At 32.4% G+C, this 23,291-nt stretch overlaps 1 protein-coding gene across 1 annotated transcript in view; it reads right to left on the reverse strand.

Annotated features, from left to right (window-relative positions):
• POLR2E (DNA-directed RNA polymerases I, II, and III subunit RPABC1) overlaps window positions 1–23,291 on the reverse strand; it is a gene marked incomplete at both ends in the record, with an annotated part of 59,607 nt that overhangs the window by 18,894 nt on the left and 17,422 nt on the right. Inside the window, 4 exons of the mRNA XM_051218679.1 lie at window positions 3,339–3,572; window positions 4,462–4,776; window positions 7,731–8,009; window positions 13,741–13,977. Coding sequence (XP_051070611.1) covers window positions 3,339–3,572; window positions 4,462–4,776; window positions 7,731–8,009; window positions 13,741–13,977 — 1,065 coding nt within the window. The remainder of the gene's footprint in view (window positions 1–3,338; window positions 3,573–4,461; window positions 4,777–7,730; window positions 8,010–13,740; window positions 13,978–23,291) is intronic.

Genomic DNA, 23,291 nt, shown 5'->3' on the forward strand with positions numbered 1-23,291 from the left:
TGAAACGCTCAAAGAAAGCACAAAGCAATGAAATGACGCAGATAACTTATATGTTACCTTGTTCATTCAACGACCAGCTAGTTTTTTTTTACAGTCTAAAGTTTTTTCTGTTCATTATTATTATAAAATCCATTTGGTCACTTGATAAATAATAAGACATAATAAGAAAACGTGTAAAGAACAATAATACTGAACTCATATGAAGTATGAATAGCTTAAAGGGAAATCTTAGCATATTTTATGCTACTTGATCGAATTATATTCTCCCACAGTTACATATGGAAATGACAGTAAACATTATTCAGTATGAAAAATGATATGTCTATTAAATTGTGCAGTGTAAAACTTGATTGATTTGTAGAAATCTCAGTGTGAAATTTCATATTTAATTGATGTTTACAAGTTTATTATTTCGTTAAATATACATAACGAATTATGATTCCCTTTCTAAGTTTGTTGGATATTCTACTTTATACTCCTATGTTTAGTTCTGTATTTTGTTTTCTTATGTAAATTAATCCGGTGGTCACTTATTACATATAATTGTTATTATAGTGTTGTGAAAACTGTGTTGAATACTAAATTTCCTATCATTGGCTGACTCTGGTTGAACGACTATTGAAAACGAAGAAGCACTAATTAGTTATTTTGTTCTAGTATGGGACTCTTCAGTTGTGCCTATCCACAACCTCAACAAAGACTGAAATTAGAACCCTTAGACCCCGTAGCTGCTGTCTAATCATGTCCGTCTGTTATGTGAAACCACATTATCTATTAGATGAAACTAAGGGTACAAATCCACATTGTATAAAATTGCCTTTAAAGCCGGTAAACAAATTGAAGAAAGAAGTGGGTATTTTTAGTCGGGTCCTACCAACTCTCATAACTCTATAAACGTCAATATCGATCAAATGCTTATGAGTAAACAGTATTTATGGATTTAGAATAATTTATGAAACTTTAGATTTTAATGAATAGAGGTCAACAGTTCATTTATTAAATAATTTTAAAGGTTATGTTAATGAATCATAGTTTCATTCACAGTGTAAACAATAACATTAGGGTCCAGTTATGTTCACCTAACTAATCCCAAATAGGATGAAACACATGTCCTGTTTTCTAATGATAAACACATGCCAAATTTATGAAAATTGAGACATAATGCTATATCAAACCAATTTATTTAAGAAACTCATATGGCAATAGAGACTAAACATCAACTATGAAAAAACTATGAACCATTATTATTAGTATACTTATGAAGGTTTTGGTTCTTTGTTGTTTATATTGTTGCTTTTTTGTTAAGTAGTTTCAAAATATCCCAAATACTGACTTTAAGAAATCAAATCTATCTCACAGTTATAGTTTCTCCTAATAATATTTATTCTATAACTCGTTTGTCGTAAAACTATCTCAAGTGTATTGCTTTCGATAGGAATTCTTATGTTCTTCGGAGGAAATTGTATTCAAACAAACTTATGTAGTAACACTTTTTTATTATGCAACATTGACTCATAATTTCTGCTAAAAATTACCCAAGGCAAAATAATAGAATTTTCTTAAAGTAAAGTTTTGATAGTGATTAACATCGAAATTCAGGACGTGAGTTTCATTCTGTTTACGACTCGTCAGCTTAATGTATTTACATCCCAGTGTTAATGTTTATATTCAAACTGGAATCCAGTACCTTTCTCTTCAAAAGTCTAACGCACTGTCCACTTAGCCATAGATTTCAGAAAGTCACTGGGTTATTTAACGGGTTGAAGTTTAATTTCGCTTTTAAGAATTTGAATCTTTCTCTTTTAGCATATTTTCATGCTGAACAAATTTTCTTCATAGTGCTATTAGGTCACAAACATTTTGTAGGCTTAGTTTTGTTGGTGGATAGTACTGAAAATCGAACAAGAATAAATTGATTAATCACAGTTCATAATATCAACAACTGGAAGATCTAAACTCTAACAGGTGAGAATCATAAAATATCTGGATTATTTTTAATACGAAATTACTGAGGACGTTTAATGAAAAGAGTCAACTCAACTATTAGAAGACTAATGTATGAACGAAGAATATTCTTCTCGATATATTCTCTTCAGCTCCTACAATTATATATCCAAATTCATAATCCGAAAAATGAATAGGTTTAGGGCGAAGTACACTATTATTTCTCTTACCCTATCTGACCCATATTTCAATGGTTAAGATCACGAGTCAATTGAAGCTAGACCACCATGGGAAACCTGGAAGCACTGGACATCCGTTTCGTCCTATTGTGGGACTCCTCAGCAGTGCGCATCCACGACCTCGCCCCCTGCGAGATTCGAACCCAGGACCTATCAGCCTCGCACGCGAACGCTTAACCATTAGACTGCTGAGTCGGCATCCAATTGTGGTAATGTCTAACTTAAACTGATCCACGAAATTAAGCGACACATCCACCATTGTCATCAGTGAGTTACTATCTCACAAAAGACCTGGTCGAACTCCACTGGTCACTACTTCGCACACTGCTGAGGAGTCCCACAATAGGACGAAACGGCTGTCCAGTGCTTCCAGGTTTCCCATGGTGGTCTAGCTTCAATTGACTCATGATCTTAATCATTGAAATTACTATAATATCCACAAAAACACATCTGACCCATATTTATTCGAATCATACATCTTAAAATCTCACCTGACATATAAACTGATTCGAGTTAACATTCTATGAGTCATATTAACATTAATTATTTCATTTTGTTTAACAGTCCTTAATTCACTGGCTATAACTTTAAACAATGCACTTTGCCCTAAACTTGGCCACTTTTCGGATTATTAATTTGGATATATAATTGTAGAACCTGAAGAGAATTTATCGATAAGAATACGCTTCTTTTAATATAGTGGAGATCTTGAATCAATTATTAGGATGAAAAAACAACAACTGAGATTAGTCTTGTTGAAACAAAATAGTACTCGACAAAAATGTTGTTTAACTCAATCATAATTTATTTTTCATGTACTGATTTCTGTGATGAAATCTATTGACACCTTTTGGTTATGCAATTTAGTTGTATTATGTACCATAATCTAGATCGCTTATTTGAAAAGCTTTCATTATCATTCTGGATATTACCAGCAGTTTAGAGAATAGAATACAACCGAAAAAAGGAAGTTTTTTGTACCACTAGTTTGAAGGTTAGTGATACTATTAAATTCTTCAAATATAAATGATAGGAGCGGAATTCAAAGTATCATTTATTATATGTATTCCGGTTAAAAATTAATATACTTTTCTTCATATGTAAAATTCATTACAGAATAACATAGTTTAATGTTAGATTAATTAAAACACATACCACAAACAGCTTTACTACAATATAAATAACCATCCATTTGAATAGAAAATAATAATTCAGTATTTAATTCATTTGATTGATCAGCTTTAATCTTTTGTAAATTCGATGGAATTTCCCATAATGAGAATTTATTCTCACTTTGTAAGTCATTTGATTCATTGTTCAAATTAGAGATTGATATTATGGTGTCATTTTCTTCAGACTGTTTAACTTGATGTAATTCTTCTAATCTACCTGAGTGTCCAGAAAAAATAAACAGAAATATATATGGAATAAATGTTAAATTCAGAGGAATTCTACAATGTGATATTCAATGAAAAAAGTAACTAAAGGTATATTTGATTTTATAAAATGAAACATCACCAGTATAGAAGACATATTTTGTTGTACATTAAAAGATTTTAATAAAAGACTTTTCGGCGGGAAGACATTCTACTTACTTACTTACTTACGCTTGTTACTCCTAATGGAGCATAGGCCTACGACCAGAATTCTCCACCCCACTCTGTCCTGGACCTTCCTTTCTAGTTCCATCCAATTGTTGTTCATTCTTCTCATGTCTGTCTCCATTTATCGGCGTAATGTGTCCTTTGGTCTTCCTCTTCTCATTTGGCCTTGAGGGTTCCATGTGAGTGCTAGCCTTGAAACGCAGTTGGATGCTTTCCTCAATGTGTGTCCTATCCACTTCCAATGCTTCTTCCTGATTTCTTCCTCTGCTGGAATTTGGTTTGTTCTCTTCCACAGTAGGTTGTTACTAGTAGTGTCTGCTCAACGGATCCGAAGTATTTTGCGTAGACAACTGTTAATAAACACTTTTGTCTTCTGGATGATGGCTTTCATAGTTCTCAAAGTTTATGCCACATACAGTAGGACTGTTTTGACATTTGTATTTAAAACTCTGACTTTTGTGTTGGTTGACAGACAGTTGTTTTGAATTCCAGATGTTCTTTAGTTGTAAGTATGCTGCTCTTGCTTTGTCGATCTGCATCAGATCCACCGTGTTCATCGATGATGCTGCCCAGATATGTAAAGGAACTAAATTATTTTATTACTGTATAAATTATATTCATCGTGAAATTATACTTATGCATATTCAATAATAAACATAAATTCATCAACTTACCTAATTGACATTTGTTTAATTCAATCATACAATTCTCTGATTCGCAATTTAGTAAAGAATCATGTGAAACTGGATTCCTCTCATTTGGAATAACACTGGTATGATCTTCTGAAAGTATGACATCACGTATTTGTTCACAGACTCCAGTATGTCTTATTTTTCTATAGCGTATAGCTTGACAATTTTTATTGACTGAACATCCAGCACGACAAGCTGATTTTGACAAATGACGTATAAAACTAAATGGTTGACCTGATAAACTAGGCCATACTTGTTGTTCTTCTGTTGAATATTGTATGAAGCACTCTTTATAGGCTAAAGTATCATAAAACAGAAAATTGTTGTTGTCAGAATGTATACCAATTTATTAGGTTTTAGAACCTACTTTAATTTGTCCCATTGAAAATTTACTTCTAACAATAAGTGTTTACTGTTCGAAATTTTGATTGGTCATTTAGTATTTCTCTAACACATTTTCCATTGAAACATCATTATCTATTCACTTTATTGGTTCACTTCACCATCGGACCAATTATTGAACAGAAGTCTAAATGTATTAAATGCTTTGTGATAATTGTTCACCATATCTTTTATAAATAAATCTGTGTTGACTTGAAAATTCAAAACAATGAAGTACATTTTAAAAACAAAATTTGTAGATTGGTATGAGATATAACATATTTGTGTATTATATTTCATACAATCCAGTTAGACATTAACATGTCATAGGAAAATGAATTAAAATCAAGGGCTTACACTGTTAGAGTTTTATACTAAGAAGAAATGATTGAATGGTTCTCGTTACTTCCCTGATGATATAACTCAACTAAAGTCAATTCACGTTCATTAACAACTATACCTTAAAATAGTCTACACAAAACACTACTTTTTGGAATGAAATGAAATACATAAAACTTTTGGTAACTTTACATGATTTTCAGTTACGTTTCACAGTTTCGTCAACATTTATTAAAATATGTATGTTATCAGGAATAGATAAATATCAAAGGATGAATACAGGATTTTTAATTTTATCGTTTATGTATCAACTTCCAAATTCTTGATGCCCTAGATTAGTTTACATGAAAGATTTCACTATGTTAACACTATTAAAGAGAAAGAATATATTTGTAAAATCTCAGCGAATGAATTCTTCTTTAATGTCTCATATCAATTTGGCGCCCAAATACCAATCAAATTTAACACGAAAGTTCTTATATATGGATCCACAACCGTCTTGACATAATTCAGTTCATACCTTCATAAAGTATTCCGCCAACACCAGAGTGAACAATCGAATTAATCAATCAATAAATAAATTTTGAAAACGTCTTTCCCGCATTTTGATTAATCTTTGATTATAGTCATCAAACCGAAAATAAAGTCACAGAAAAATAAATTATCATCTTTAGGAAATTTGGGAGCTTTGGCGCAAAACTGTAGTAAATTTTAGCTTCATAGTGGTGCATTTTAAAACTAAATAAATTAACCTTATGCGCAAATTTTTCACGTAATAAGTGTGTATAAAATAAAGATATAGAAACGTAGTAATATTCAATCTGTTTTTGTTAACCGTACATATTGAGAGATATTGTACTTAAATATAAAGCCTAACAAACCCTCACGTAAATAACTAGTTATGTTTGAGTAGGTTGTAAAGAATAGCCAACTTTGAAGATAATGTTCTTAGTAGACTGAAATAGAATCATTAATCGGCGATCCAAACAGCATTGTACTCACTAAGAAATTTGAAAATCTTAGGTACAATACCGTCAATACACCTCAAACCAAAACCAAACAACTATAATGGTACATTTTGATTTTCAGAACAGTTTAGGCTGATTAAATCTGTGATAAAATTCATCGTTAAATTAATTGATAAATTTAAGTTACATCTTGTAGTCCTCAACATACACAAGGGAAAAAGCAAGATCCTCAAATACAACACGGAGAGCACCAACCCAATCACACTTGATGGAGGAACTCTGGAAGAGGTGGAAACTTTCACATACCTGGGAAGCTTCATCGATGAACAAGGAGAATCCGATGAAGACGTAAATGCAAGCGTTGGTAAAGCAAGAGCACTATTCCTACAGTTGTAGGACATGTGGAACTCGAAACAACTGTCAACCAATATCAAAGTCAGAATCTTCAATATGAACATCAAGACAGTTCTACTGTACGGTGCTGAAAATTCGACAACTACCGCAACCATCATCAAAAAGGCACAAGTATTTCTAAACCATTGTCTACGTAAGATACTGAATGTTCGTTGACCGGATACCGCCAACAACAGTCTACTGTTGGAGAGAACAGACCAGCTTCCAACTGAAGAGGAAATTAAGAAACGACTCTGAAAGTGGATAGGACATACTCTGTGGGAGTCATCAAATTGCATCACGAAGCGAGCGCAAGCTTGGAATCCTGTAGAGAAACGGAAAAAAGGAAGGCCATAGAACGTGCTGAAACAGGACTTGGAAGCAGACATGAAAAGAATGAATAGCAACTGGAAACAACTGGGAAGGATTGCCCAAGACAGAATTGGATGAAGAATACTGGTAGGCGATCTATGCTCCTCCACAAGGAGTAAAAGGCATAAGGAAGTAAATGAGTAAACCATGTATCCTGAGGGTCGACTCGGATCAATATGATTATTACTAAATGATAGGGTTGGCACAACAACAATTATTATTGTTATGCAGTTGATTCGTATTCTTGTAGGCTTCCCTGTTTTGTACTTTATTGTAATGCTCGGTCTTCTTTTACCCTACTCCCATGGTGTTGCTAACACCAGAATATGGTTGTTGTATAGATTGTTCTGTCTGTCTTATGAAGTTGGACCTGCTCTTGATCGTATGTATATTTCATCAAAATTTTTAGAGTTAGCATATTTAAATAGCAACTCATTCTATAGGTAGATTAAAATCATATATAACAGGCATTTTACTACCTAAAATAGAATGGTTAGTATGTTGAAAGCGATCAAAAACGATTTGAAGATAAAGTTGATACATACTAGATGGGTGGAAGAGGTCTACAAGAAACTATAGGACTAAGTTTCGTGCTAGCTGATAGTCACTGGCGATTGTGTATTTAAAATCTTGTAGGACTAGTGGTCACACTGCAACTCGACAGATGGAATTTGATCAGGAGCTAAGGACTAAATAAATATGATATTTGTTACAAATCAGTGATCAAACAACATGGTTTATCCATGGAAATATTGAATAATTACTAATAAAATAATCACAAAATCATTTTTAACCAACCTTTCTTTACGTAAACACTGATAAGGCAAATTTCCAATTCATCTGTTCTACGTAATGCTAACCACTTTGCATCCATTTCTTGTGGACATTCTATTGTAGCAGCACGAGTACCAGCTGTAATATTACCTGTCGACTGACAAAATTTAATGCCTTTTGAATTCCACATAATATTTTTTGGTGTTCTTTGATTTGTTTGTCTTAATGATGTTAACATTTCATCAGTTTCCAATGATTCACCACTTTGTATAAGAAACACATCAATATTTGAGAGTTTTGTAGCTTTAAAAATAAAATATTTATTGAAAATAAAGGAATGATAATAGTCTACATATTATTAGGCTAAATACAATGGAGATATATAGATAGCGAGACAACATTATTCCTATCAATTTTGTGATATCAACTTGCAAATCATCCAAAAAAGAATTACTGTACGGAAATAATGATAATGAATGTCTGTAATTGAAAATGATATAATAATACATATATGGAGGACCTAGAACAGATAAATATGAATGCGATAACTGATGAATGGACATCGTAATTCACGTATGTTAGTGACATTGATATTGTATTCAGTAACTACAAATATGCTTCTTATATAGTGGATCTTCTCAAAAAAGCATACCTCAGCATAAGATGTACAATAAGGTATGAACATGGTAACATTTTTCACTTTTTGGATCTTGTTATTCGACATATTATTATTAAATATCTCTTCATCAAAAGAACACTTAGAATGGATTTCATCCTAATCTCAGTAGTTTACGTTGATAATCGGCGAAATGGCCTTTAATTAGAACTTTGTTCAATCGTATTTAAAACTTATTTTCAGTACATAAAATTAAAGAAAAATTAACAATAACTAAGAATTGTATGTAGAATAATGGTTATCGGTAATTGTGATGAGGAAGGAACAAGAACAGTGATGAAATAGTTGACAACATTAATTTTATACTAATAGGTATGTTGAAACGGGCTTATTTAACTAATAGACTAATCTTCTCATGTACTTCAGATTTACCCCATCTGGAATAGTCATACTAGTTGATATAAGTAATAATCAACCTTATAAATAGTGAAACGATAAACCAATGTTATTCAGACTACTATGGGAAGCTAATGAAATTCAACAATCACCATGAGCCCATACTGACATGTAAACATTGTTTATTATTATGATCAGAGACGGATCGCGGTTGGTAGTTAAATCCAAGATGTGTGTTTCATCCTATTCGAGACTTGTCAGCTGGACGTGCACGCGTCCCGAGTTGATGTTCACTCCGGGACTCGAACGCAGCACCGTTCACTTCACACACCATCACGATATCCACTAGCTACTGAGTCCAGATAACCATTAGCTTGCGCACTAGGGTGAATTTTAATTCATTTTTGTTTTGGCTGTTTGAACTGCAATTGATCAATCTCAGTAGATCAGACCTAGTAGGTAAGTCGATGACATGATAGTGTTTGAAATGAACTGTACTGTGTTCGAGTCCTGGAGATGCAGGCACATCCAACTTACCAGTTTCAAATAGGACGAAACGCATGTCCTAGATCCCTCTAATACTAGCCACCATCCATCTCTGCTTATATTGATTGTGATTTACGGCAATATTGAAGCAATCCACATAGGATAAACATGTGCCAATAAGAGAGTGTTCACTTTTAGTCTTAAACATCAATAGGAAGATTCAAATGACGAACACAAAAATAAATTGCTTGTTATTGTTTCACATTTATGGCTTATTTGATTAATTCTTATGAATGATAATTTATCCTTGAAGGGAATTTTAAGTATGCACACTTATCATTTATAACAAATTATTACTTCTACTTTTACTAGGTTGTAGGCAGCTAAAAAGAATTTATGAAATGAATGAATGCGTATTACTCGGCTACAGTTACAGTTCTTGTTTCATTCATATTCTTACTTGATAGAGGAATTTACCATTTGGTAACGGTTAAATAAACATAAGGTGTAAGAATTGCAGTTTCAATTATGCATTATTCTTAAAAGCCACTAAGAGATATTAATGTGAAACGTATTCATTATGAAGGTAAGAAAATGGTAATAATATTGTAAGTCCATATCCTCAGCAAACATGGATATCACATCCGGACTTGTGATATTTATGGACAACACAACGATATTATAAGATTAGTACAAAGGGTTTATCGAGATGATTACATTTAACAATTTACGTCACGAGCTGACAGTTAGACAGTTACTAAAAACGAGGAAGTACTGGACAGTTGTTTCATCCTAGTATGGGACTCCTCAACAGTGTGGATCCACGACACCGCTGCAGACCGAACTCCCGAATTTCAGCTCTCGTTGCGATCGCTTAATTTTAGACCGATGAGTTGGTATCCACTAATTCTCCACATTGTGCAGCCATCTTCCATTTTCATTGGTGAGTAATGTTCCCACAATCAACAACGTTGAACTTAAATGGTCACCGCTTCTCACTAGAGCTCAAGTAATCATCTATTATTTATCTAATCGTCTATCAAACCCTTGATTATTATTATCATTGAGGCTTTGTGCAGACTGCTGAAATTTCCATTTTCATCAACGATAAGGAATTGACAAGTGAAAAATCTAATGAGTCAAGTCAATATTATCAATGATAGTAAAGATGTTTAGGGTAATGAATGAAATTTAGAATAAAAAAATTGATTTATTATTAAAACTTATTATATAAAGGAAGGAATAAGAAATGAACATACATAATCTGCAGCGACCAATTTCCATCATGACACTTTAAATGTTTACCTATTGATTACGACTGTTAAGTGTACTGTACACCCAGGAATTATGTAACTACCGAGATATCTGTTTCAAGTTAGTAAACAAATAGAAAGATGCACGTTTTCGTAGAACTCATTAATTCTTAGTGCAATTAATGAGGTTTCACAAATTTTTCATTATAATACAAATTAAATATATATGCAGAATTTAATGAGACAGCCTTATATTGTCAGAGTTTACTTTTTATACCTAAAATGTTATCATGAAATCATTCAACTCAAACATATTACACCTCATAGTTTACAAATAAGTTTGTTTAGAAACGGTAGATTTGCGATTGCTTGCTTAATAGTAGCATAAACGTATTCATAGATGATGTGAAAAAATTAACTAACTAGATTTCTTAGTTAGCACAATACTGCTATTACGTCATCATCATCATCATCATCACCCTCACCACCATCATCATCAGGTGTCTGAAAATCTGTGTCAAACATAATTATGTTAATTCTTTTGTAGTTTGTGCTTACATTTTTTGTGTACATCTTTTACGATTATAATTATCGGACGTAAAAATTAAATTTGGGTGGTCTACAGACATTTAACACCAGGATATATTGTCTTCATTCAAGTTATTAAAGAAAAAAAAAACATATGGGCATGTGCGCATCTATTCAATTCGTAGCATACAATTATAGGTTTTGTTACAACAGAAATAGTATAGAAATCCATTTTGAAACGTTTATTTGCGCAAATAGAACTTTGAAAATATATCTTCAGATATTTTCATTGAACATTTAGTGTTCTAAATAAACTTATCACCAGTTAGTTATAAAATTACATGCTGTGAATGTAATCCAATATTATTAAACGGAAAATATTTTAAACTGAATGACTGATTTATATAATTAGCACATTTACACAAACTGATAATAGTTGAATTCAAAATCTACTGAAGTCTTTGATTGATTCATGTAAATAATGCAGTTATTACATGCAGTTATACATATATATAGTTTTTATAAATAACTCCGCATCTAGCACTTCTAACCCTAGCCCCAGATAAAAGGGCAGGGTTGAGCATGGAATTAGCAACTTCGTGGCGAAGAAAACATCGTTGCTAAAAAACGAACGGACCTTCCTATGGATGTCACTTCATCAACGTCAGAAGAAATCAAGATGGCAATTAGACAAATCAGTAGTGGATAATCAGTGGGACCAGACAGCATGACACACGAAGCACAATCATTTGAATAGGACTCATTATCATACATCAACTTTCTAAACCACGATAAAGCATTTGATAATGTGGGTAGGACAGACTTATGAAATCCTTTTCGACACTGTAGTGCACCTGAGATGATCATCAGCATCAAACGGAATTCTTACGATTGAGTACAATTCATGTCTATGCATGGAGTGCAGCAGATGCAATCTATGTGAAGGACAGTATCAGACAACACTGTTTACTCTCGCTTTTTCTCCTCTTTCTGGTGATCGACCACATTATGAAGACTGATGAGATCCAGAGTACTCCTCGAAAAGAGTTCACAGAGGCTCTGAAAATACTGGAAACATTTTATCCAGTCAGCATTGAATAGAAGTCTCTCAAAAATATCTAGAATGGGAAGAGTCACGTGTCACCTTTCTCATTGGGTGATCGTCTATCTTGAAAATATGTTTAGTAGGGTCCCGGAACCTTCCAAATGCCCAATGCTATCTGAAATGTAGCTTAAGTTTATTTGAAGAATTTAGGACCCTGATTCAAGCATTCAGTCAGAAGATTTATCAGGACATATACTCCTTAGAGGAAGCAACAGATACAGTAAACAGCCTGGATACAAATAGAGCATTTGAACTTCACAGATGACTTAGCTCTTCTATCCTACTCACAGCAACAAATGTAGGTGAAGACAGACAGTGTAGCTACTGTCTCTGCACAACATCGTCTCCACAAACACAAAGGAATAAGCAATATCCTAAAATATAACCCAGTGAACACCAACCAAATCACACTTGATAGATGGAGAAGCTCTGGAGTTGATGAAATCTTTCATGTAGCTATGCAACACCATTGACAAACATGTCGACCACATACAGATGTGAAGGCACAGATTGACAAAGCAAGGGCATTATTACTTCAAGTGAAGAACATCTAGAACTCGAAACAATTGTCAGTCAACACCAAAATCAGAAACTTCGATACCAACGTCGAGAGGGTTCTGCCCGACGGAGCTGAAACTTGTAGAACTACTACAATCATCGTCAAAATGGTACTGGTGTTTATAAACAACTGTTCACACAAGATTCTTTTTGTCGGTTGGTCAGACATCAGCAGCAATAACGTACTTTTTCAGAGAACAAATCAGGTTTAACTTAAGAAGAAATTAGTACGTCACCTTGATTTCAAATAAAACACGCATTGCGTAGAACACCGAATTGCATTACGTGACAAGCCCAAACTTGGAATTTCGGAAGCAAAATGAAGGGGGACCTACCAAAGAATATCTTGTATTGGGAAATGGATGCAGATAAAAAACAATGAATAGTACTTGTGAACAGTCGGTGAAGAAATCGCAGGACAGAGTTGGTTTTGGTTGTTGGTCGGCGGCTAATTCTGCGCGAAGGCTTACAGGCGTATGCAAACCGTAAAAGAGACAGTTTTTATAAACACAAGAGTGACTGGATTTAAAAAAGATCTTTGAAATTTTAACGTTAATTTCACTCAGACTAAAAAAGAGGAAGTTGAAAAACCTTTTGGCTGTGTCGTGGATAGACTAAGATTGGAAACGTGGATAATTGGATCCGGATTTATTACTATCTAAATATCATGCTCAATAGAAGACCTGCAGTAATCGAGTGGACATTATCGAGGAATCGTAAACTAGGATGGAAGAGCTTCTTTAGTGCCGCTGAGTTTCAAGTGTTGTTAAAATGATGTCGATCAATGACAAAAAGTTTTTCAGAAATTAATTTATTTACTCAAATGTTTTTCTGAGTATTTTTTTGGCATTTTGGAGATACTCATCGAATGATGTGGTGATCTGTAGCACCAACCTGGTTAACAATCAAACAGAAACTACCTAGTCAGTTCAGATGACAGTTTTGTATCTCAAATAAAGTAAATCTAACCTTGATCAAGTCCAGCTGTAGGTTGACTTATGTACCTCAAAAAACAAACTATGAAATTCTTCAAACATATTATTTTTTATACAAATTAATTATTTTTTTGGAAATAATGATGGTTCAATTTACCGAAATATTTATGAAATGGATTTGGTGCAAGTCGTATTTCTTTTATATGGTGTAAATGTATACCAAAATCAATTATTAACCAATGATAACCGTTTAAATCAGGTTGTGCAGGATCAGTTTGAAAGCATGTTGGTTGCATATGCATAAAATCATCATCAATCGAATATTCTGATAGACCACCTGGTACATTTGAACTGGAATATGTGTTGGCTCCATTGATATTTACAGCAAATAATTCTGTAATATAAAAAGAACATAATAATATATATATATTTAAGCAATCATCTATGAATTTCCTAAGGTTAAATATAACTGTGAAACATTTAGATTGCTTGAATTGTACATATATATATATGTAACAAATGTAACAAAAACAATGGAATGTTCAGGAATTATTGATCATTAAATGATGATTAGAGTGATATTTTAATGTTGAACGATAATGAAAATCTCAATTGGGTTTTGAAACTTTATCGCTAATTCAACTTGATGTTGTCAGAAAACAAATATGGATAACCAGTGGGATATTAAGATTTTATGTCTTATGCTTAATTTTATCCAGTAGAATAAAACAATTAGGACAGTGAAATTATCAAAATGTCATGAGTTTAAATTAATCCAGAATACGTTTGCTTGAATATGGATAAAAAATCTAATTAAGATAGAGTTGCCGTGGAATTTATTCAATATGAAATTATGTTTCATCAGTGCGATATTAATTGAAATATTATAATGACAACTTGAGAACACTCAACAGATGCCTCGACCTAGTTTGGAACTTCTTGTCCATGAGTACTAACAAAATTATGAACTTTGAGATATTGCTTAGAACAAGATAACATTTAGACTATTAAGTTGGAATCCAATGTATACATATTTCTAGATCTAATCAACATTTGTTAAGAGATCTTTTATCACTCATAGACCAGTTAGTTTTGTATAGCTTTCTTACCATAAAGACTGGTTTCATTCTGTTTACATCTGAAACATTGATTCTCTGCATAATTTAAGGTGATTTAATTATGTATAATTCTTGATATCATAAAACTGCAAAATGATTAGTTCAAATTCTGGGTCTCCTATACAAATTAGTCGTTAACCGAAGCTTTAGATATGTTTTCATTCCCAAAGCGAAACATATGAATTCAAATGGTAGATGGGTGATATTTCTAGATGTTGCTTCCTTGTTTACTAGTATATCACTAACTAAGACAATCGACTTTGAGTATCAGCAGCCACCTAAGAAACAAATTAGTATTACAATATCTGGTACTAGTTTGGAAGAATTACTTTTGAAATGTACAATCAACGTTTATTTTTGTCCTTAATAACACATATTCTAGACGAATTGATGAAATAACAATCGGTTCATTTCTAGATTCGAACCTTACTGAATTTTTTCTCACAAAACTAGAAAACTGGCCTCTCAAGGAGTTTAATGAATTTTATCGCTGTTACATTGGTAATACTTTCATAATCGTCGATCAGAATATTGGAAAAGAAAATTTTTTAGAGCAGTTTAATAATACACGCTCAGAAATCAGATTTATATATGGGGAGGAACTTGATAACAAATTACATTTCCTCGACGTTTTTGCAAGACAAGAAAAAAAACATTTCTATCAATAAAACTGCGTATAAAAATGGTTTTTCAAGAAAGCCAGTACACACATTTCTCGAGCTTTGCACCCATTTATTACAAGCAAAACCTAGTTAGATGCTATGCAGTTAGAGCTAGGAAGATATGCTTATGTCTGCCGATATGACTAGTATGTAACGCCGACTGGAAGTAAAAATATGGCAGTAGAGGGCTAACAAGATTGAATTGAAAGGAATAGAAAGGAGTTGTAAACTTAAACAAATATACATAATGTGGAGGGAAAACGATGGGAATTTGCAAATGAAGTATTCAGTGTATGGTTCTCATATTTTATGAAGACATTATGTAATTTTGCGTGAAATAAAAAAAAATTGTTTGTCCCCACCTGAGTTTCGTTCATTACAGTGTAACAAATGTTTCAGACTATACTTCACAGTTTGAATCAAAATAAAGTTTTACTCATTATCGAAATTCTAATTATATGCAAAGATAGATAGTGGTTAGCAGCGGAATCCAGGACGCGCGTTTCGTCCTGTTTGGGACTCGTCAGCCAGGGGTACCTGCATCTCAGAGTTGATGTGCACTCTGAAACTCGAACCCGGTACCGTTCAACTCAAACATCATCACGTTGTCCACTTAGCTACTGAGTTATGATAGCCACTTGCTTGTGCGATCGTGTGAAGTTTAAATTCACTTGGTATTGTTAGCTTGAATCTTCCTATTGATGTTTAAGACTGTAATTGATCAGTCTCTTGTTGTCATATATGCATCATGTGCGGACTGCCTCGATATTGCCTAAATTCTCAAGCAGTCCTAAACATCAACGGGAAGATTCAAGTTAACAATACCTAGTGAATTTAAAATTTGTGATTGTTTCGCAACTTAATTTTGCAAAACAATTTATAGATATACAAGCAGCTTAAATATATGGTTTAACATTTGATATCTTCCCATATTTACATTCCATATTTGTTCCTGTCAAAAATGACATAATGAAGTTTCATATATGAAACCCTATTCGTATGCAACAGTTATTTATACACAATGCATATTTAAGAATGCATAATTACCATAGATGGTGAGAGTATAATTTATGGATGAACCAATCAGATTTACGATAACAAGCCTTAGATTTTGGCGCGAAATTCATTCACCCATTTTTCTAAATAGAGTTTTGGCATTATAGCTGATGTCAGTTCGTGATAAAAACCCTAAATCTAATTCCTAACCCAAGCCATCAACTGTAAGTTATAATCCTCATTCTTCAAACTGCTTTATAACCTTCATTTAGCTCTAGTAAGTAGGTAGACACTTTCAAGATCATTTTAGCGTCGCTCAAATGTCCTCCATAAATTATAGTCTCACCCCACAGATTAGTTATCTGTTAAACAATATTTGTATGTTTAAAATAAATGAGTGGTAGCTTTGAATTTACTCCTGGGCTAAGAGGGACCTGACACACATGACACTGATCATCACCCAGTGATCAGTAAACTGTGATTACATCTCAGTCCTACAGGAGGTCGGTCGAGGCCCGGATAGTTTTTTACTGGAAGAAGATCATTATATATGGGATCTTTTAAGGTTAACTGAACACCTCAATGTTTCTGAATCAAAAAACAGTAGTTTCATTATGTAAACAAGATTATGTAGATAATTTAAACTATTGAAATAAAATCTTTTCTGTTCTATAAGTTTTCCTTAATATTAACAATAGTCTGAGTGGGTTAAATAGCGCTGAGAGTTAGACACAAATTAAAGAAATTAATTTAGTTGGATTATCGTTTCATCGTTACCACTTTTAAATCCCTGTTCATCATCTCTCTCTCTTGGTATATATATATATAATTATATCACAAAGTATTTGATTACAATGGCTTGACATTTGTCGATATGAGAAATACATAATAATAAGAAGTTATTGAAGAAGTTGGAAAACTGACCTCCTAAAATAGTCTAGAGAAAAGGGTATCTGATTAACTGAGAATTGGATATCTTAATTCAACACTTAATTGTATTAGAGAAACATACATACTACATGCATACTACACACATGCTACGTATATACGTGCATACACACATACAAACGTACATACTTATACATGAATATTAACTTGATGAATCACCAAACTGATAGATTGCATAAAACTTTTTACCGCCAATGTACAATTTTTGCTTGTGGTTTTCTTTTTGGTTCAACCACACACACACATACACACAATACCATTGCTGATTTTTGGTCAAATATTTGTGTTAGCAAATAAATGATATATTTTGTTATATAAATATGGGTATATAAGCATTTTCATCCTTAAGCTCACTACGCGGCACTGTTTGAAGGGAGAGTGGATAACATGAAGAAAGAAGATATATTTGTTTGTTTTATCACTTTGTTACTACACCCACTGTTATGTATAAATGTTTTGTTTGCTCTTTCACAGTAGTAATCTTTACTTTTCATTAAGGTAAAGAGGTTATGGGTTAGTTGATTTTTTCGACAAACTACAAATCACTGGTTATTAAATCAATATTTTTACAACGCTAGGTAAACCTTTATAGACTTAATTCAGGACACTCCAGTTCGACGGTGAGTATGGTACCTTCAGATCACTGTGTCAGCATTTAATTGTCCAAATTTCTGTCTCATTTAGTTCTTAATATTATGCCGTTATCATCGATTGCAATCGTCAAGAACTATCTGATTTGTGATACGTTTAGACTCTATTTGTCATGACTACGTACTAGAACTTCCAGTATCTGTCTTACAGTAAGTCACTGACAAATATATGAATACGATGCTTAGAGAAGTCGTGGGAACATAATTCTGAGGAGCAGCACTCATGGACAGAATAGTCATACAATGGTTTCTGGTTCACACTGGTTATCTAGTTAAAGTTAGTTTGCGCTGTGAGTTATCTTAAGGCTAAAATAATGCTTGTTAGAAATATCATTGACTATTCACGAGGGTACAAATAAGTTACAAATCTGAATTAAGAAAACCGAAGTGAAATATTGAAACCTCTTCAGTTTTCAACATCAGATTTTGATTGAATATTTGATTTTTTAGTTTCATATATTTCAGCTAACGCCATCAAAATATCCTCCATAGTTATTTACTGGACTGCTGACCGGGAGGAGATGAGATGGCATTTCTAATATCCACTAATAATGCTTAAATCATAATTAGCCCAATGCTGAAAAACATTAAGTCTACACTCAACCTATCCGTCAATTGCCTCATCATATCTCATAGACACACTGAATAAACACCTGATGAAAAATTTATTGTATACAACTATGTTGTATAACTTGTTATGTAACACAATTGTTTTCAAGACATTTTTATTAGGTGGTCACCAGTTTATCTCCGAGATATGGTGAAATGAAGTTGCATATTTGAATAAATTGAGCATTAATAAGTTTGAATTCTGAGAATAGCGTCGATTTCTTGATTGTTTTCGTTTGGGATTACTAATAAGTTTCTCTTAGTATTTATTTTAGTTACAGAGCTTTCCGCTGACCAACTTTAACCATCTTATATCAATATATATATGCACTCGCATAACGTAATCTAGATCATTCGTTGATCTCAATCAGGGAAATAAATAATAATAAATTTAAGATTACAGTGATCCACATTGGTAAAACAAGTTGATCAATTTCAGATACAAAATATACGAATCATTTAATATTGAACTAAGATTATGTAATTATGTTTATATTTGTTGCGAAGTAACATTTTACTATTACCCTAATCTTTACAAAAAAGGGAAAAGAAACCAAAATACTTTTTTCGTTTATTTATGTACACACGTATATACTATTCATAGATAACAGTAATAATGTTGATTATAAACAACAGAGAAGATAATAATGTTAAATTAATAACTACGTTTTCTTTATATTCTACTGTTGTTATTATATACCCTATAAATTATGTGCAAGATTAGTATGTACGAACTAAGAATAGTACTTTTTATTATACTATGCGAATTGTGGTTTATTTTTTGTAATTAAACAATCCCCCCCCCGATACAGTTATTTGCTTTATCGTACAAATGCCAGCAAACAGAATACATTTATACGAATAAGATAGTGTACATATGCTTACATTCTTGTTAGTAATATTCTCCTTTTGATCAAAATAAATTTTTATCTAAATGTCGATGATTCAGGTTATTTGATTTTAGTAAACATTCTGTTGATAACAGAAAACAAAGATTTAGAATATTCGTCAAATTAAGACTTTAAGAAGAAAGAGTTCGGTAAAGATAAAATTGTAACTAAATTTTAGGCTGTCAGTTCGACTATCTGTCTTGTTATCGATATCTCGGTAATGGGTAATATTCAACACGTTCGGTTATTATTATTATTTGGTTCATTTAGAACGCGATTGCTGTATGTTGGAGTTTAATTCTCACTAAAAGTTTTATGTTAGGAGTATGGAGTTATTTACAATTAAATGGTATGGCCGTATCAGTGTAATGAAGCCTAATGTGCCAGATGAAAAACACAAAGATAGTAGAGATTCGAGATTCCAATGAAACCTTTTATGAACGTTACATTCTCATAAGCGACACTTACAAAGTGAATAGATAAGTGACTGAATGTGCTGAATATATGATATTACTTGAATAAAAAAGCATGACAGCTAAACTCAATCGATACTTCTGTTTGATTTTCAATGGTTTTGAGAAAGCATACAAATTTGTTTTTAGAATGTTACTCATTTTGTTTTTTTACCTTACTGTCAAAAACTACTGAGATCATAGACTTAAGATTGATTAATTTTTTGTTAAATCAAGTGTTTCTAGATTTCACTCAATTTTAAGGTGATTTTCCAGCTTATTTCGGCACTAATTATAAGACTATTAGAAATTACCAAATATTAAGTGGCTATTTGGTTACGTTACAACATTCTGAAACTATGAAGGTGATTAAATTTAAACCTGTCATGTATTGTGTCCAGTATGATAGTTTCTAGATCAATTGTCCATGTTTCCAGCTTTTTTAAAAATTAATTTTTACAATATTCCATGTGATCATCATGTCGAACACTAAAATGGACATCGAATTAGTTATCCTAATATTCCAATGAAATGCATCACACTGCAACTTTAGGTATGTGTAGTTAACTTGTGCAGTGTACAGTTTAAGATTCGTTTTCAAAAGTGTTCAGTTCTTTAAATAAATGGCATATTCGAATTCATACCTTTTTTTTTAAAAAAAGTGTCTTGAAAATATAATAGGTAAAATTACAGACAAAGACTAATATTCTAGTAAATTAAAACTAAATGCGTGAGACTATAATTTATGGATGAACCAGTCAGACTTAGGATAACAGGTCTCAGATTTTAGCGCAAAATTCATTTATGCATTCGGCTGAATAAAGTTTTGGCATTATAGCTGATATCAGTTCGTGATGAAAATCCTAAATCTAATTCCTAACCCTAACCATCAATAGTAAATCATACCCATTATTCTTCACACAGGTTTACAACCCTCATTTAGCACTAGTAAGTAGATAGACTTTCTCAAGGTCACGTTGCCATCCCTCAAAGGTCATCCATTAATTATGATCTCTCCACTAAATCAAAATAAATTGATGTAGTCAGTCATTTAATGTTATATCAGTGATAACACTCACTCAGTGTTATTAACTAAACTAGTATATATTTTAACCTGAATACTTTATAGGAGATGATATGTATGAAATATGATTCGGTCAACATTTTTCCTGTAATTTACTACTCTCTTATTCGAGGTGCATTATATGTAATGACTTTGGTTCTCGTGAATATACGTAGGTTGCACACTATGTGTATTAGTTCATACTTATCATTACACAACTATAATCATATTTATACTGTGTTTTTTACTGTCTCCATATATGGGCTATTTAGCTGTTTTGCTTCTCTATTCTAGAACTTTTTGTGATTAGATAAATAATTTATACTCGTATAACCAGAGTAAACTTAATTTAGCCATTTTACACATATATAGCAACATTAATTGGTTGTTTCTTCCTGGTACAAGACTCCTCAGAAGTGCACGCCCATCATGCTACCAGGGATCAAACAGAGAATATTCGGGTCTCACGGTAAGCACTCAACCCTAAAACCATTGAGTTTGAATCAAATAGTTCACATTCCTGAGTTTAATCACTTGGATATATATATATATATATATATATATATATATATATATATATATATATAGTCATGACTAACTGTTCAACAACTTTTCAGTTTCGCCAGTGTTTTGTTTACGAAAGCAAATGAACTATGTAAACTATTCTCTAATAATGTTGAATAGGAAAATTTCATCAGATTAGGTAAAAAAAAAACAACACTTGTCTAATACAGGTTAATATGAATTCGGTGGAAATAAAACTATGATTTATCTGACTAATGACTCATGTATAAATACGTGTATGATTAATCAAAATGACACATTTGACCTTACTTAGTAAACCACAAATGTAAAATAAACATCAACACTCCGTTTACAAACTTATATGCACGAAGATGTAATCTTTACTGGGTTTTTTTTGTAAGACAGGTGAATAGAACAACACATCTTACTAAACTAACAAGTGCAGTTGAATGATGGTCATGATGATGAGCTTTAAAAATAGTGGAAAAGAAAGAAAGCAGGTCAAACCAGTTCATCAGTAAACTTTTGTAAACATGGTATTATAATTATCATAACAAATATGGCATTAATTATTCAATGGAAGATTTCAATTTATTACCATAAATAATAATCAAATTAAGTTTATAGAATGAATAAAAATTTAGCACCATTCTGTACTGGTTCATAAGGAAAAGAGATATTATTATTATTGTTATCATTATTATTATGATGATGATTAATGATAGGTTGATATTAGTAACTCGGTACAGAAAATATTGAATATTAGATTATTCAAATCTGATTTTGCAATAGAATGGTGAAAACACACAGTACCAAAGAGTTCAAGCAATTATTACCATAGATTTCATCTAAACACAACATATTTGACCATGTTGAATGAGTTAACTTTGCTTAACTTAGAAAAAAAAACTATACGTTTTAAAAGTGTTGACAATCAAGTCGAAATTCATTTCTTTTCAGTTAAATGAATTATTTCCAAATTCGGTTTGTTTAAGTAATTTCGACCGAGACACTTATCTTCTTCAGAATGGGGAATTGTAGAGATTGTAGTAATTTTAACAGTTAGACCACCATTGAAAACATGAAAACACTGAACAGTCGTTTCATTCTAATATTAGACTCCTCAGCAGTGCCTATCCATGATCCCACATGCATTACTCGAACCCAGGATTCACTGTCTCCCGCACTGACGCTTAACCACTAGGCCACTGAGCCAGCATCAAACGGTGTTAATGTCTAACTTCAATCAATCTATGATCTTTTACAACACTTTATCTATTGTCTGAGGTTGATAACTGTCTCACACCCGATATGGATTGGATCCTACTGGTCATGGCTTCTCATCAGAACTCCAGGAAATCCATCTTGAAGCTAGTCACCAGTGAAAATATGATTACTATCAGTATGGGGATTTGTGGAGATTGTAGCATTTACACAGTTGATGTTAGATGCACACTGCTGTGGAGTTCCATACCAGGATGAATTAACCATCCAGTGCTTCCAGATTTCCAATGGTGGTCTAGCTTAGATTAACACATGAATTCAACTGCTAAAATCACTCATCTTCTTGTTTTGTAATTGAGGTTTTAAAAAGATAAATAGTTATGACAGTTTTTGATATCACTTAATATTGAAATGATAGAATGCCAAATATGATTTAGCAAGAGTAATTGGATAGAGTTTAGCTAATTCAGGAAAATTCAATAACTTGAAAATTTTTTCCAACTGAAAGTCAGCCAAAGATCTTTAAAAGTAATTAACATCGTTCACTCATGAACTTTTATGTATTAAATAT

Source organism: Schistosoma haematobium, chromosome ZW (assembly GCF_000699445.3).
Source record: "Schistosoma haematobium chromosome ZW, whole genome shotgun sequence".
In the NCBI taxonomy this organism is placed as follows: domain Eukaryota; kingdom Metazoa; phylum Platyhelminthes; class Trematoda; order Strigeidida; family Schistosomatidae; genus Schistosoma; species Schistosoma haematobium.